Genomic DNA, 14557 nt, shown 5'->3' with positions numbered 1-14557 from the left:
AGGGAGAGAGAGCGAGAGGGAGAGAGAGCGAGAGAGAGAGAGAAAGAGTGAAAGAACGCTGCTACGGGCTATATAGTACATAAGATGACCGAGGGGGGAGTACATGATTTCGAAAAGCGAGCTGCCAGGTACAGGGAAGCCAAGTGAAAAGTATCCTAGACAGATGGTGTAATGCGAACGCCTGCGCGAAGGAGCGGCGGCTCGACCGGTTCACTTCACCAGCGATTTTCCATTCTCAGTCGTCGATGGAAAAGCCCGGCGGCGGATGCGTTTCGTTTCGTCTAAATGGTCGATACCGTGGCCCCGCTTTTGCTCTTCGCTTCTCGACATTTTACTTACCTGCCGTCCTCTTTTCTTTTTTCTTCGATCAAAGCCAAATTAAAAGGGAAACATTCTTCAAATATTCCTTGATCGCTGTTCCGTTCGATGCTGGTCTCGCTTTAAAACGTGTCCTCGGCGAACGATCGCGCAACGATCGTGATCCACGACGGGTTACCCCCGTCCCTCGTTCTTCGTTGTCCGCGCGTGAATCGAGACGTACCGGCGACCGATAATCGGGGCAACAGGTGTCTTAGAAATTGAGTACAGTGATCGTGCGGGGTGTGCGCGCGTGTATTTTTCTCGATCGGAACGACGACGACGCGCGCGGTCGTTCCGCGGATGGACTTGTTTTTCCGTCCGGCTAATTAGAGGTTGACTCGCATGCGCTCCCGATGGGAAAAAAAGAGCGGTAGCGGAGGACTCGAGTCGCGGGCCCGCGGATCGGTGCTATTTTCGGCGACTGTTTTCAACTGGTCAGCCTCAGGATACGGCAGATTTTCCTATTTTTAAGACAGCTCGCGTCGAATTCGGTGTAACCGGATCGACGGAAGCGACCTAGAGTTCCTAGGAAGGAACAAAAAAAAAGAAAAAAAACACAGGGGCTAGTTTTCGGTGGGATGCGCCGAGACGCCGTCGCGCGCGGTTGCCGCGCGTTCTCCGGGTGTTCGTTCTCTGCGGTCGGACCGCGAGTCGCGCGATCGGTAGCCCCGCGTTCGTAGTTCGCCGCTGAGCCGGTACGCGGAGGATGGTCGTTTGAAAAAGGGTTTCCTCGCGACCGAGAGGAAAAGAAAAGGGGCGAGAGCCCGCGCGAAGCTTGGGAAAGAGGGACTCGGAGGAGAACGCGCGATGGCCAGCGAGCACGAGGAGGCAAACTGGACCGGTAACTCGAGCCATCCGAGCGTCGAGGACTTCGTGATCACGAACACGGCGGCGAAGGTCGTCTTCTCTATATTTTACGGGAGCATCTTCGTTCTGGGCGTGTTCGGCAACGTGCTGGTGTGCTACGTGGTGATACGGAACCGTCAGATGCAGACCGTGACGAACCTGTTCATCACGAATCTGGCGCTGAGCGACGTGCTGCTCTGCATGCTCGCGGTCCCGTTCACGCCTCTCTACACGTTCCTAGGCGGCTGGATATTCGGCAGGACCCTCTGCCACCTGGTCCCGTACGCCCAAGGTGTCAGCGTGTACACGAGCACGCTGACGCTGACCAGCATCGCGATCGACAGATTCATGGTGATCATACACCCGTTTCATCCGCGCATGAAGATCGAGATATGCCTGGCCGTGATCTTCGGCATCTGGGTGGTGGCTTTGCTGGTCACCCTGCCGTACGGGATCTACATGCAGCTGGAGGAGCCGAACGCCTTCTGCGAGGAGCATTGGCCGAGCGAGCGGTTCCGCAAGATCTTCAGCTCGGTCACCTCGATGCTGCAGTTCGCGGTGCCGTTTTTCGTGATCGCTTTCTGCTACACGCGCGTCTCGTTCAAGCTGAAGGACCGGGCGAAATCGAAGCCCGGCACCAAGTCCGACAAAAGGGAGGAGGCCGACAGGGAGAGGAAGAAACGAACGAACCGGATGCTGATCGCGATGGTCACGATATTCGGTATATCGTGGCTGCCGCTGAACATCATCAACGTCGTCGACGATTTTTACTCACCGGCGAACGGCTGGATCTACTACAGGCTCTGCTTCTTCATGACCCATTGCCTCGCCATGAGCAGCACCTGCTACAACCCGTTCCTTTACGCTTGGCTCAACGATAACTTTCGCAAAGAGTTCAAGCAAGTACGAACTTATCGTCGAACCACCGGCTGCTGCACCCTCTCTCTCTCTCGACTCCGACAGTATTTTCGCGCTCGGAACGAGCGCGTCGACGTTCTCTTCGATTCTCCTCTATTTTACGTCATTTCGCCGTTCCCGGCGACTCCCGCTCGGAGAAAAGCGGTACCCGACGTATCGTAAATCGCGAGCGGGAGCGAACGAGCAGCCATACTAACGCTCTACGCCGAAACACACACACACACATATACAGGGTATCCCAAAAGTGTCTCGCAATCCGGAAATGGCGGGTTTCTCGGATCATTTGAAGCAACTTCTTCCTTTACAAAAATGTTCTCCGAGGCACCGTTAACGAGTTATTAACGAAAAACAGTGACCAATAAGAATCGAGTACGGCTGACGGGAGGCGGCCCAGCCAACCAGCGCGCGAAGCCCAGTTCCACTCGGTCATCACGCGCCAGCCGAGCTCGCCTCTCATCGGTCACTGTTTTTCGTTGATAACTCGTTAATGGTGCCTCGGAGAAAATTTTTGTAAAAGAGAAAGTTGCTTCGAATGACCCGAGGAACTCGCCACTTTCGGATTGCGAGACATTTTTCGGACACCATGTATATATACATACCAGGCATACGTACACATTTTCCGAACAATCTTTCTATCGCGAAATTCGTATCGTTGCACGTCTTGTGGACGCAAGATGTTTCAGGGACCGTTCCTCCTGCTCCGAAACTTTACTCGTTAAAACGATCTTCGGGAGAAAAGCTTCGAAAACTGTTAAACACGGCGACCGCCGAACACACCACCGTTCCAAAAAAAATCTTGCGCAGTCGAAACACGTGTAATTTCTTTTCTTTGTTCTTTCACTCGCGCCACTGAATCCCTGGCTGGGTTATCGGCGTACGAATAACGTACAAATAATTACAGTAATTTCTTCCTAATTCGCGCTAAGATTGCGCAGAAAAATGGACAATTTGGGAATAGGAGATACGACTACGAAAACGAGACGAATAATCGTATCTCCCCTTCACAAATTGTCCATTTTTGTGGGCAAATTTCTGAACGCGAATTAGACAGAAATTACTATACATGAAATTTGTGCACGGCTAAGATACAAAGAGGCGAAAAAGAATCGAATCGACGAGATCAATTTTTAACACTCGTATCGCCGAATGACGATACATACATGTGCTGGGTGTTCCAAAAATGCCTCGCAAATCGGAAATGGCAGGTTCCTCAGATCATTTGAAGCAGCTTCTTCCTTTACAAATATTTTCACCGAGGCACCGTTAACGAGTTATTAACGAAAAACAGTGACCAATAAGAATCGAGTACGGCTGCCGCGAGGCGGCCCAACCAACCAGCGCGCGAAGCTCAGTTCCGCTCATTGGCTCGGTCGCCTTGCACCAGCCGAGCTCGCCTCTCATTGGTCACTGTTTTTCGTTAATAACTCGTTAACGGTGCCTCGGAGAACATTTTTGTAAAGGAAAAAGTTGCTTCAAATGACCTGGAGAACCCGCCACTTTCGAATTGCGAGGCATTTTTGGGACACCCTGTATATCGTTGTCGGCTGTGTTTGCGAAAACGGTCGACGACGATTCCACGATCGTTCCGGCGCCGTTGACGTTAAGATTATTGCTCATTTTGCTTTGCAAACTCGCGAAGATTGCGGTCGGTCAGTTCGGTTCGATACTTTTCGCGCAGGTATAGCTTCTTTTTTCGGTCGAAGCCAATCGGGACAAAAGCGGACCGAGGAACTGTGCCGCCGACAAAGATCTTCGACCAAAGTGGACGGCAACGTCGGAATTTGCGACGGTGAGCGCGAAACGCGCGGGCTTCGTCGATCTCATATCTTTCTCCATTATTTTTCAAGGTGCTACCGTTTTTCTCGAGAACCGTGATCGAACATCAAGCCCCGAAAAGCGTCGACGGATTTGGAAACGATAAACCGTGCAACGGTAACAACACCCTTCAGGAATCGTTGCTCCCGAGTCAGACCCAGAACCGAGTCCTGAATCAGGAGGGTTGCGAGTTGATCGTATTCGAAGCAACCGTTACCAACGCGTCCGTAGAACTAGCCGACGAAACTCTGTGACGCTACGCTGAGTCTAGGCAATACCGTGTTGTGGTAAGCGATACTATTTTCCTCCTTGACCTTTTTGTCCGGGGCCAGTTTCCGCGTACGGAGCCGTCGCAGCTGCTATTTTCGCGGCGTCTCCTTACAAACGATGTGCCAATCCATATCGAGATACCGTAAAAATTCTCGCCGTTTGAAAACGTTTGTACAGAGAAATGGACAATTTGGAAAGAGAAGAATACTACGATCATTCGAGTTAAGCGGCCCCTTTTTATAGTCGTTGTGACCATCGGTAACTATACAGAAACGAGCCGCAAGACACGAATAATCTTCTTCCGAAATTGTTTATTTTTTGTGTGCCGCCTGAGCGTCAATTAGGATGAATTTACTGTAATGTCTGATCTATTTATTCAAGGTTTAATCACATTAATTAGTATACCGCGGTTTTTTATGCATTTACGGCAGAAATGGATAGCAGCGATTCGAAACGGTATAAAGTTTAAAAAGAATAGAAAGCTGTTATCGATATACTATCTTTCACACGATTATTCGAGCCTCGCGGCTTGTTTTTATAATTTCCGATTATCAACGATTACAAAAACGAGTCGCGAGGCTCGAATAATCGTATCTCTCCTCGTCCCAAATTGTTTATTTTTGTGTACAAGCCGAGCGTCACTTAGGGAGAATTTACCGTAATGTCTGATCTATTTATTCAAGGTTAAATCACATTAATTAGTATACCGCGGTTTTTTATGCGTTTACGGCAGAAATGGATAGCAGCGATTCGAAACGGTATAAAGTTTAAAAAGAATAGAAAGCTGTTATCGATATACTATCTTTCACACGATTATTCGAGCCTCGCGGCTTGTTTTTATAATTTCCGATTATCAACGATTACAAAACGAGTCGCGAGGCTCGAATAATCGTATCTCTCCTCGTCCCAAATTGTTCATTTTTGTGTACAAGCCGAGCGTCACTTAGGGAGAATTTACCGTAATGTCTGATCTATTTATTCAAGGTTAAATCACATTAATTAGTATACCGCGGTTTTTTATGCATTTACGGCAGAAATGGATAGCAGCGATTCGAAACGGTATAAAGTTTAAAAAGAATAGAAAGCTGTTATCGATATACTATCTTTCACACGATTATTCGAGCCTCGCGGCTTGTTTTTATAATTTCCGATTATCAACGATTACAAAACGAGTCGCGAGGCTCGAATAATCGTATCTCTCCTCGTCCCAAATTGTTCATTTTTGTGTACAAGCCGAGCGTCAATTAGGGAGAATTTACTGTAATTGGATGAAACGTTGCTTCGATGAATAAGGGTGTTAGCATTTTGCTCTGGTCAAAGAAAGCGCGCAAAAAGTATTCGCGACGCGAACGGGTCTGGCTGTGCCCCCGTGAACAACGTGCATCACTTGATCCTCCCTGCAATTTGTTATTCTACGCCCTCCATTTGCTTCCATTTGCATCCTCGCTACTACCGTTTCCGTTCCCGTACGTTTTCCGCCGCGTACGTACACACGCGAAGTTCCCAGCAGCGGCAAATTGACCGGTGGAATAATGAAAATCGAGATTGCACGCGTCTAACGGTCCAGTTTTTCGTTGAAAGCTTGTTCTTATCGATTCGAGTAAACTATAAGGGTATCCCTTCTCGAACACGATTACGTTATCTGTTAGCTGTCGGTCGACGGGGTTTCGATGAAAGGTATTGGCAACACAGAGATTGCGTTGCCGCCAACAAATTGCGGATCCACTTTAGTTTCAACCGTAACACGTCGTCGGGGTAATAAATCCTTCCAGCGAATATTTCGTAAACCGAGTCGGTTTATGAACGAACACTCGAGTGGCCGGGACTTAAATGCATCGAAACGCGCTTCGAAAGCATGCTCCTCGATATCGAGATTCTGGTACGAATGAAAATACGTACGTACCACGGCACGCGTTCGATGAAATCATTTTTGCTTCTTCAACGACAACGATGATTCTCGATCCTCTGTTCAATCGATACTGGTTACGGATCGCGACAGAGCTACGTGTTTTAAACAATTGGCCGAGATTAAATTAATACCGCCGTTCTGATATTTTCTAAGATTCTCCTTGAAAGAGTAAACATAACCTTGACCGATCGTTACGGACAGTTGTGACCGGATCGCGAATTTGATGTGTTTGCGGCAGAAATGAATAGCTTAGAAATATCTGTTAGAAAAGCTCTAAGAATTTGTACAGGGTGTCCCAAAAATGTCTCGCAATCCGGAAATGGTGGATTCTTTAGGTTATTCGAAGTAACTTTTCTCTTGGGGAAAATGCAAACCGCGGCTTCGTTTACGAGTTATTAACGAAAAACGCCATCCAATAAGAAGCGAGCTCTGCTGACGCGAGGCGGTCGAGCCAACGAGCGCGCGAACCCCGGCTCCGCTCATTGGCTCGGCCGTCTCGCGCCAGCAGATCTCGCCTCTCATTGGTCACTGATTTTCGTAAACGAAGCCACGGTTTGCATTTTCGCTGAAGGAAAAAGTTGCTTCAAATGATCTCAGGAACACCTTTTAGACACCCTGTATACGCTCGCTCGCGAGGCCACGTGCATCTCCAGACCCTACCGTAAATCTGTCAAAGATCCTAGTTCGGCAATTCTTACCGAACTCTCTCTCTTTCTTTCTCTCTAAAAATTTGTTGCCGCTAACATATCAAATTGCGATAACACAAGAACAATTTAATAATATTGTCGCACCGTGCTCAACTTGTCGGAAGTATTAAAAGGAACAAATTAATTTATATTCGACTTTCTGTTTCCAGCAATCGACTTGGAACAGTTTTATTTTCTATAAAGATATCCGCAGTCTAGTTACAACTGTTTTTCTAGACGGGGGTTATGCTCTTTGAACGTGCATGTATTTCCGTATGTATACCAGATCGAACAGACGGTGAAACGAACGATCGGAACGGTGAGTCCAGAAACAGTTAGTTTTAGCATATCCCACTGTTTATATTTGTTTGAACAACAAGAATTACGGTATCCGACAGGGATGACGCCAATAGGATCATTCAATTTATAGGGGACATCGTTTAGGCAGTGTTCCCGGCTAAGCAAACGAAAGAACAATCGTTCTCGGGACAAAGGATCAAGACGAGATCTAATTATCGTTGAAAACATAGATAGAACGACGATCGACTGTTCTCCCGTGCACGCTTCTCTCTCCCTCGTCCGTTCCGTCGCTGCTGTATAACAGACGCGCGTGGAACAGATTCGTGTGGCTACATTATTGTTAGGTCGCGCCGAGCTGCTTTCGACCGACGGCGTTCCCTGTCCATTATCATGCACTATCGTACGCTATCCCGTTATCGTTCTTTATCGTCGTTCGTACTTCACCGTTGTGCATTTTGTTCCGCGATCCTCTGGCCTGGAGCTGCGCCCACCTTTCAGCAGTTTCGGCGTTGTTTCACCTAATTCCAGCGCCGACAAAACCGCGCTCGGTATCGGTTCGAAATCGATCGATCGCCGGCGAAAGCAATTTCCATGTAACCGAAAAAGAAAAGAAGGTTTTTATTCCGCAACAGAAATAATTACCCGTTTCTTTGTAATACTCGTCGTTTGATAAGCATGTGTATACATATATATGTGCGCGCACATGTTGATCGTATTTTTCGTATCTGCTGTGTTACAGAAACGACTATGTTTGTCAGAGAGAAGCGAGGCCTTCGTGTTAACAGCTCTTTCATTGGGAAACATTGCAACCACCCGGTCAGAAATAATCGAGTAATGTGTGCCCGCTGCGATCGGGCACAGTTTATCAGCGATCCTAACACGATGGAGGATCGATCGATCGGCAATGAGCTTTCTTCTTTCTATTGCTTCGACGAGAAAAAGGAACATACATATATCTCCGTTCTGCGAGATATACGCGAACACGAAAATCACTCGAAAAAAGAAATCGATGAACACCGTGTATACGTGTAACAGCAACCGCGCAGGAGGATCCTCGAGGGCAACCGCTTCTCCCCTTCTGGCCAGCTCCGATTTCAATTCTACAAGTACTGCTCATTATCCTGGCAAACGATTGCGGTAATCCGAGTCTACCTCGCGAAGAACGAGGCGCGCTTGTCGGGAGACAAATGGGTTGAAGGGGGATAGAATGGGATACCGGCCGGAGCAGAGGTAGCAAAAATAAACCATAATTAGTTCAGTTCCAAGAGGGAGTCGTAAGAATTACCGATTTAGAAGCTCTCCTTTCCTTGCTCGTGTTCTCGCCGTGAAAGAGAAAAATGGCCGAGGAGTCTAGAAACATTTCTGTATTTTTATTAACATTTTTACACGTTTTAATAGTTACACCGCGGACCCGTGGCCCGCGTTTCTTTTATACAAAGGTAAATACAATATGTAAACAGCAATGAATCGGCCCTGGAGTTAATCGTGTGCGACGTAGTCTTGTCGAAATATTTTCATTTGGCAAACAGTAACTTTTGTTTTACTCGTGTTCATTTCCATACGCGTGTCCGGGCGCGCATCTGTACGCTTTCTTTCCTACCCGATTACACGTGCGATTATCGTCGTTATTACACAACCGAAATATGTAGTGTCCGATACAATAAACGTCCGTTGGTGTTTATTTATGCGTACGCGTGTGTACGTACTAGCATTTGGAGAAATTTAATCAGCTTCCTGAAACTTTCGAGTTCATGTTCGAGTCGACTTGCATAGTGTACGCGTGCATTTTGTCGTCTTAATGATTACAATCGCAAAACATATGAATGCGCAAGAGAACCTGCGGGAATTTACACCGACTACCTCGAAGAGTCTATTCTCTTTGCTGTTATCGCCTGACCTCGTGTAATCCAGCTACGAGCGACAAGTTAATGCCAAAGATATTTAATGGATACGTAACAATTACTGCGACAAACAGAATCAATAATCAGATTTCAACGAAGCGGTTGACGATCACGTTCAATATATCAACAATGTAAAGCCTAGAGGAAAACTTGATTAATTAAATTTACTTTCTAAATCAGCTCTAATGCAAATGTATTTTGTGCGCGTACAATCCGTAATCTCTCTGGCATTAACATTTCTCGGTGCTCTGAAATACAAATGATCTTTGTTCTTCTCTCTCCCTCTCTGTGTCCCATATCTTTCCTTGTTCAACATTGAAATCATCGTAACGTTTATTGACACAAATATACAGACGAATTTCATCTGAGCCACAATTTTAATCGTAGAGCATCCACACCGTTTAAGTAATACCGAAATAATCGTTTGTCACGTACGAAGCCCAGATTCTCATATAAACGTAGCGCTGGACGATTAGTGATCTCCGTTTCCAAAACCACCTCGTCCGCATTGTCCTCCATCATTGCTTGTATCGCTCTCCTTACCAGATTCGATCCGACTTTCCGTTTTCGATATTTCACGTCAACAGCTAACATAGCAATATATCCACGTTTTATCACCTTTTTGTGGATATCCAGCTTGCAGACAATGGCACCAATACACTTGTCACCATGCATCGCCTTGACGAACAAAAAGCAAGAGTTTTTCTGTAAATTCTATACCTGCAAGACAAAGGAATCCAACGAAAACTGGCTAAAAGTTCTTACACTTTCTTGTTGCATCTTATTGTCGCGTCTGAAATGTCGATTTTCAGTTTTTATGTTTCGAACATAAAATCGCGAATAAGTAGAAGCGTGAATGATTTGTTTTAGAATATTAATTGTAAAGATCAAGCTTCGATAGAGATAATCTTTAACTATCTATAATATTCGTATAGATATACTTACCAGAAAACATAATTTTGGCCAATTGTGAATGAAGTATCTGTATGTGTAAATGGAATAAGGTTCGCTGAGATCTGTTTGTATCAAGTGCATAATATCGGGCATCTGTAGTTCACTCGTGTAGCTAACGTATTGGATGTTATTGTCGTCATTTTCTGAAGACAATGTTTTCGCTTCGTCTAAACACATACAACAATAACAGAATTTAAATAAATTGATGCAAATACAATTTATATTGAATCAGTAATTAAATAATAATCATGTAACTGCATAAACTGTATAAATTTCGTACTGTAATATATTTCGACCTACTTATTTAACATTCAATAATTATTACACATTCGACTTAACTATGTTGTAATTAACGCTTCCTGGGAATACAACAAACAAACTTGAATTTATCATACCGTGTTGGTTGAAGTGACCTTGTCGAGGCATTCCATTTGTACGTGGTTCTTCGTACGTATCGCTAGTTGTCAGACTCAATCGAGACTTAATATCTAAATTCATGATATCCGTTACAGAATTTTCTGATCCCTCTTCGATATTACTTGGTTCAGCTTCTGATTCGATTGTATCTGTAACGTTGTTCAACTGTACGCTTTCCATTTTTCTCAATTTTCCTAGATTTCTGTTGCCCGAATTCCACTTCTTAAGGAGTATGTACAGGATGACTCAATAATATTAATTTTAGTTTTCTATACAAAACGCCAATGTGCCATCAGAGTTTCTCGTTACGGCACACGTTCTTCAATCGAATTTTCATAATTACGGTAAACTAATTCACCTATTGATACTATTTCTACTTTAAAATCCGGATATCCGACATAAACCGTTCAACAACGGGCACCATATTGAATTTTCTGTGATAACAGCTACCACTAAAGCATAAACAAGATAATTTTACAAGACATAACTATATGCACATGTATGGTGGCGCCTCTTTTGGTGCAGAAATAAAGTTTCGTTCGATGCCTATACAGCGCCAATTGGTGGTAGCGGCAAAACATGAGCCAAAATCAACTGTCGATAAATTAGCTAACAGTTTGAGCGTTTTGCCACTGCACGAACATCGAACGAAGCTTTGTTTATTTCTCAGATGTGGCGCCACCATCACTCCCATATGCACAATGCAGAGTCGCCTAAAAACGTGAATTATGCAAAAATTGAGGAATAAAAAACTAAACAAAGGGCACAGCAAGAAAGATATAATTAATTAACATAACAGTTAATCAAACTTCAAAAAGCATTTCATTACGTTTCGCAATGATGTCATTTGGTTTTGTATACGATATCGACGAGGTAGATTTTTATGAACAATTCCGTTACTTTTGTTTCGATTTTTATACTCTAATTTTGTTATAGTATACGTGAACATAGTACATATACAGGGTGTCCCATAATTATGTTAACACCCTGAAAGGAGTGATTCCTGAGGTCATTTGAAATAACGATCTTGTTACTTCATGAAAATGCAAATACGCGACTTTGTTTATGAATTATTAACAAAACACAGTGACCAATGAGAGGCGAGCTCGGTTGGCGGGAAACGGCCGAGTTAATGAGCGGAACTGAGCTTCGGCCGCCTCGCTTCCCGCCAACCGGGAAGTTATAAGTTATTCCAAGTTATAACTGTTCTTTCAAAGAATCAAAAATACAAAGTAATATTACTGATACGTTATAAAATTAGTTGTGATACTTTAAAAACAACACCAAAATATTTCAATACTCATTTACGTTACTTAATATAGTTTAACTTAAAAGAGGCTATAACTTCTTTAAGGTAAGAAATTTTTTTCAACGCAAATCAGCTGGCGGCAACTTCGCAATCGTGGTCACTATGCGATTTCGGCGCTCAGGACCTCTTACAAGCATCGCTTGCTGAGACCAGTGAGGTTCCTTCAGGATTCTTGGGCTTTATATGTTAAATCTAAATTGATATATGACTTGATTATTGTTCATAATGATTTTATTATTTTTTATTTTCATATAAAATTTAATTCAGTACATTTAATTTGATATAAACTTAATAAATCGAGTTCGATTTTAAGCGAGATTAATCGAATTCACGGTATAATTTCAAAATGAATAGATGATAAAATAAACAATAAAATATTCAATAGTCAAAAGCTCATATCTTTGAAATAATTGGATCAATCAACACAAGTTCATAAACAAATAACAATTTAATTTACATTCTGTAATATAATTATAACTACTTTTACATAAGACCGGACAAAAGTAAATAAAATTTCGGTGATGGCATCTTCATTTGTACATTATTCATTGGAAACAGAGGTTCTGCTAGGTATTATTAGAAGAATATGCGTAATGCTAGCGTAGACATTAAAAACAATGTGCTAATTCTTTCCGCATTTAAACAAATCTTTTTATAATGTCAGAGTACAGGGTCGAAATAGAAATTTTCTTTACTCTGATTGGCTGACGATTCACTACTAAGACAGGATCTACTTGGGAATTGGATACGCAGTAAAATGGATATCAGCTGTCAACCACGCCATCTACTGTCTTCATTCGGAAGTTACTTCCCAGCTCCCTACAATACATACTAGTTTCAACTCCTGCACCATTCAGAACCGCAGTTTGCTAGACTTTGCTCTAATTGGCTGTTGATTTAATGTTTTTACGTATGATTTAAGTTAAGGGCACCATTGATTTGTACACATTGCACATGTGTGGAAAGAATATGGTTGGCCATACATATGCATGGCCTTCATCGCTGATGCACTTCATATTTTCGCTGTGGTGTATACGTAGTCTATGGCAGACACGTAGTTCCACAAGCGGCCACTCGCAGCGTTAGCGTTCTACGCGAGTTATGCTCTGCACCTTGCACGGTTAGCGACCATTTCCGTTTTTCCTCCTTTGAAGCGAATGAGGCACGATGGGTAAGACGCACTTCATGCAGTTTGTCTTTTTATCGCTTTCAATCCGTGTTTCCTATTTAGAAATCACTAAGTAGCAATTTTTGCAAGTTTATATATACGAATGTTTCTTTAATCGATGTATATATTATATAGATAAAACTGGTATAATAACTCTAAAATTTATTTGTTATCGGCTTTGACTAGCTTTTTGTCACTGTTCTGTGTATACGGAAACGTGTGTATGTCATGCTTTTTAATGTCCGATTACTTTTATTGTCTATTGTACCATCTAATTTTACGAAAATCAGATACAAAGAAATTGATCTGTTACAGGTATTTCCCGTGATCATTGGCATAAAAGGCGAGCAACTGGTGGGAAAAGGAAACCTATCCGAAAGAAGAGGAAGTTTGAATTAGGACGGCCAGCTGCAAACACTAAACTCGGAGCTCAACGTATTCATACGGTATGATCGAAGAATATTTTATATTAAGAGATCTCTTGTTTTCCCGAATAATATGTTATTAGATTTTTGAGATGATGAATACCTTTACCTACTCTGAAAGTTGTGAAGACTTTAATCTCACAGCGTACTGAATGCAATTCAGAAATTATTAGAATTTATTCATTTTAAAATAACTTTAATCCATAAGTGCCTTTTCTTTCTTTTTCAAACCAGGTACGTACACGAGGAGGTAACAAGAAGTACAGAGCGCTTCGGTTAGACACAGGGAACTTCTCATGGGGTTCTGAGTGTACTACGAGGAAAACTCGTATTATTGACGTTGTTTACAATGCGTCAAACAACGAATTAGTGAGAACTAAGACTTTAGTGAAGAATGCAATTGTGACAATAGACGCAACACCTTTCAGACAATGGTATGAAAGCCATTATGTGTTGCCCCTTGGCCGTAAGAGAGGTGCAAAATTGGTAAGTAATTGATTCTCTCGCTCTCCGAGTATCCTCAAGACAAGAATGTTTTAAGCAAATCAAAATAAATATGTGTAGACCGAAGCTGAAGAAGAAGTTTTAAATAAGAAACGTTCAAAGAAAGCTGAAGCTAAATACAAGACGAGACAAAGGGTTGCCAAAGTAGAACCTGCTCTGGAAGAGCAATTTGCAACGGGACGTGTGCTTGGTAAGAAACATCTTCTATTTGCTAAATTATATATAATTTACATTAGATTCTGCATAATATGCTGATATATTGTCTTTATACATTGTAACTTACAATGCATAACAACCTCTTCTGTTACTTATTTTTATGTAATATTTTCTTTTTGTATAATGCGATTTTTAAATGAACGGAAAGAAAGCAATCTTTTTTCCAAATTTCAAATCATAATGCTGCAATGAATTTTTGATAAATGACAATTTTTTTCAGCTTGTATAGCAAGTCGACCTGGACAATGTGGCCGTGCTGATGGCTACATCCTTGAAGGAAAAGAATTGGAGTTTTACATGAGAAAAATTAAGAGCAAAAAAGCTAAATAATCATGTAACCACAGTGAATAAATCTGTAAACAAAACGAAAACTGGACTAAAAGTTTGAAATCAATTATAAACAGTAAATCCGACATTGTATGCATATTTTCGAATTCTTGTTCGGGTAATCAAGTTAAAGTAAGTTTGCACTATTATTCGTATAATGCATAGTTTTCAAACAACCAATAAGTAGAAAGTAATATGTATTTATTTATTGCTCATTACTTATTCATTTACT

General features: G+C 42.8%; 3 protein-coding genes across 3 annotated transcripts; 2 read left to right on the top strand and 1 right to left on the bottom strand.

The window, feature by feature from the left end:
• The first annotated feature begins 32 nt into the window (after positions 1 to 32).
• On the top strand, positions 33 to 9684 carry LOC117223428 (prolactin-releasing peptide receptor). The gene is made up of 3 exons (XM_033475698.2): positions 33 to 2109; positions 3972 to 4226; positions 7844 to 9684. Exons 1-2 carry the CDS (start codon positions 1168 to 1170, stop codon positions 4191 to 4193), a joined length of 1164 nt encoding a protein of 387 aa, XP_033331589.1. The 5' UTR covers positions 33 to 1167; the 3' UTR covers positions 4194 to 4226; positions 7844 to 9684.
• Positions 8454 to 10818, bottom strand: LOC117223429 (N-alpha-acetyltransferase 30). The gene is made up of 3 exons (XM_033475699.2): positions 10355 to 10818; positions 9951 to 10126; positions 8454 to 9683 (listed from the first exon to the last, which is right to left on the bottom strand). The coding sequence occupies exons 1-3, from the start codon at positions 10554 to 10556 to the stop codon at positions 9366 to 9368; spliced, it is 696 nt and encodes a 231-aa protein (XP_033331590.1). The 5' UTR covers positions 10557 to 10818; the 3' UTR covers positions 8454 to 9365.
• A 1884-nt stretch (positions 10819 to 12702) lies between these two features.
• On the top strand, positions 12703 to 14369 carry RpS8 (ribosomal protein S8). The gene is made up of 5 exons (XM_033475881.2): positions 12703 to 12856; positions 13169 to 13299; positions 13513 to 13764; positions 13843 to 13972; positions 14219 to 14369. The coding sequence occupies exons 1-5, from the start codon at positions 12853 to 12855 to the stop codon at positions 14326 to 14328; spliced, it is 627 nt and encodes a 208-aa protein (XP_033331772.1). The 5' UTR covers positions 12703 to 12852; the 3' UTR covers positions 14329 to 14369.
• Positions 14370 to 14557: the final 188 nt, after the last annotated feature.

Source organism: Megalopta genalis, chromosome 2 (assembly GCF_051020955.1).
Source record: "Megalopta genalis isolate 19385.01 chromosome 2, iyMegGena1_principal, whole genome shotgun sequence".
Taxonomy (NCBI): domain Eukaryota; kingdom Metazoa; phylum Arthropoda; class Insecta; order Hymenoptera; family Halictidae; genus Megalopta; species Megalopta genalis.
The sequence above is the reverse complement of the archived record's forward strand: the minus strand, read 5'-3'. Positions and strand labels throughout refer to the sequence as shown.

Coding starts and splice junctions, on each gene's coding strand:
- LOC117223428 (XM_033475698.2), top strand. CDS start 1,168: ATGGCCAGCGAGCACGAGGAGGCAAACTGGACCGGTAACTCGAGCCAT. Junction 2,110..3,971: donor TTCGCAAAGAGTTCAAGCAA/GTACGAACTTAT, acceptor TTATTTTTCAAG/GTGCTACCGTTTTTCTCGAG.
- LOC117223429 (XM_033475699.2), bottom strand. CDS start 10,556: ATGGAAAGCGTACAGTTGAACAACGTTACAGATACAATCGAATCAGAA. Junction 10,127..10,354: donor AGGTCACTTCAACCAACACG/GTATGATAAATT, acceptor GTATGTGTTTAG/ACGAAGCGAAAACATTGTCT. Junction 9,684..9,950: donor GGCCAAAATTATGTTTTCTG/GTAAGTATATCT, acceptor TTGTTCGTCAAG/GCGATGCATGGTGACAAGTG.
- RpS8 (XM_033475881.2), top strand. Junction 13,300..13,512: donor GAGCTCAACGTATTCATACG/GTATGATCGAAG, acceptor TTTTCAAACCAG/GTACGTACACGAGGAGGTAA. Junction 13,973..14,218: donor TGCAACGGGACGTGTGCTTG/GTAAGAAACATC, acceptor AATTTTTTTCAG/CTTGTATAGCAAGTCGACCT.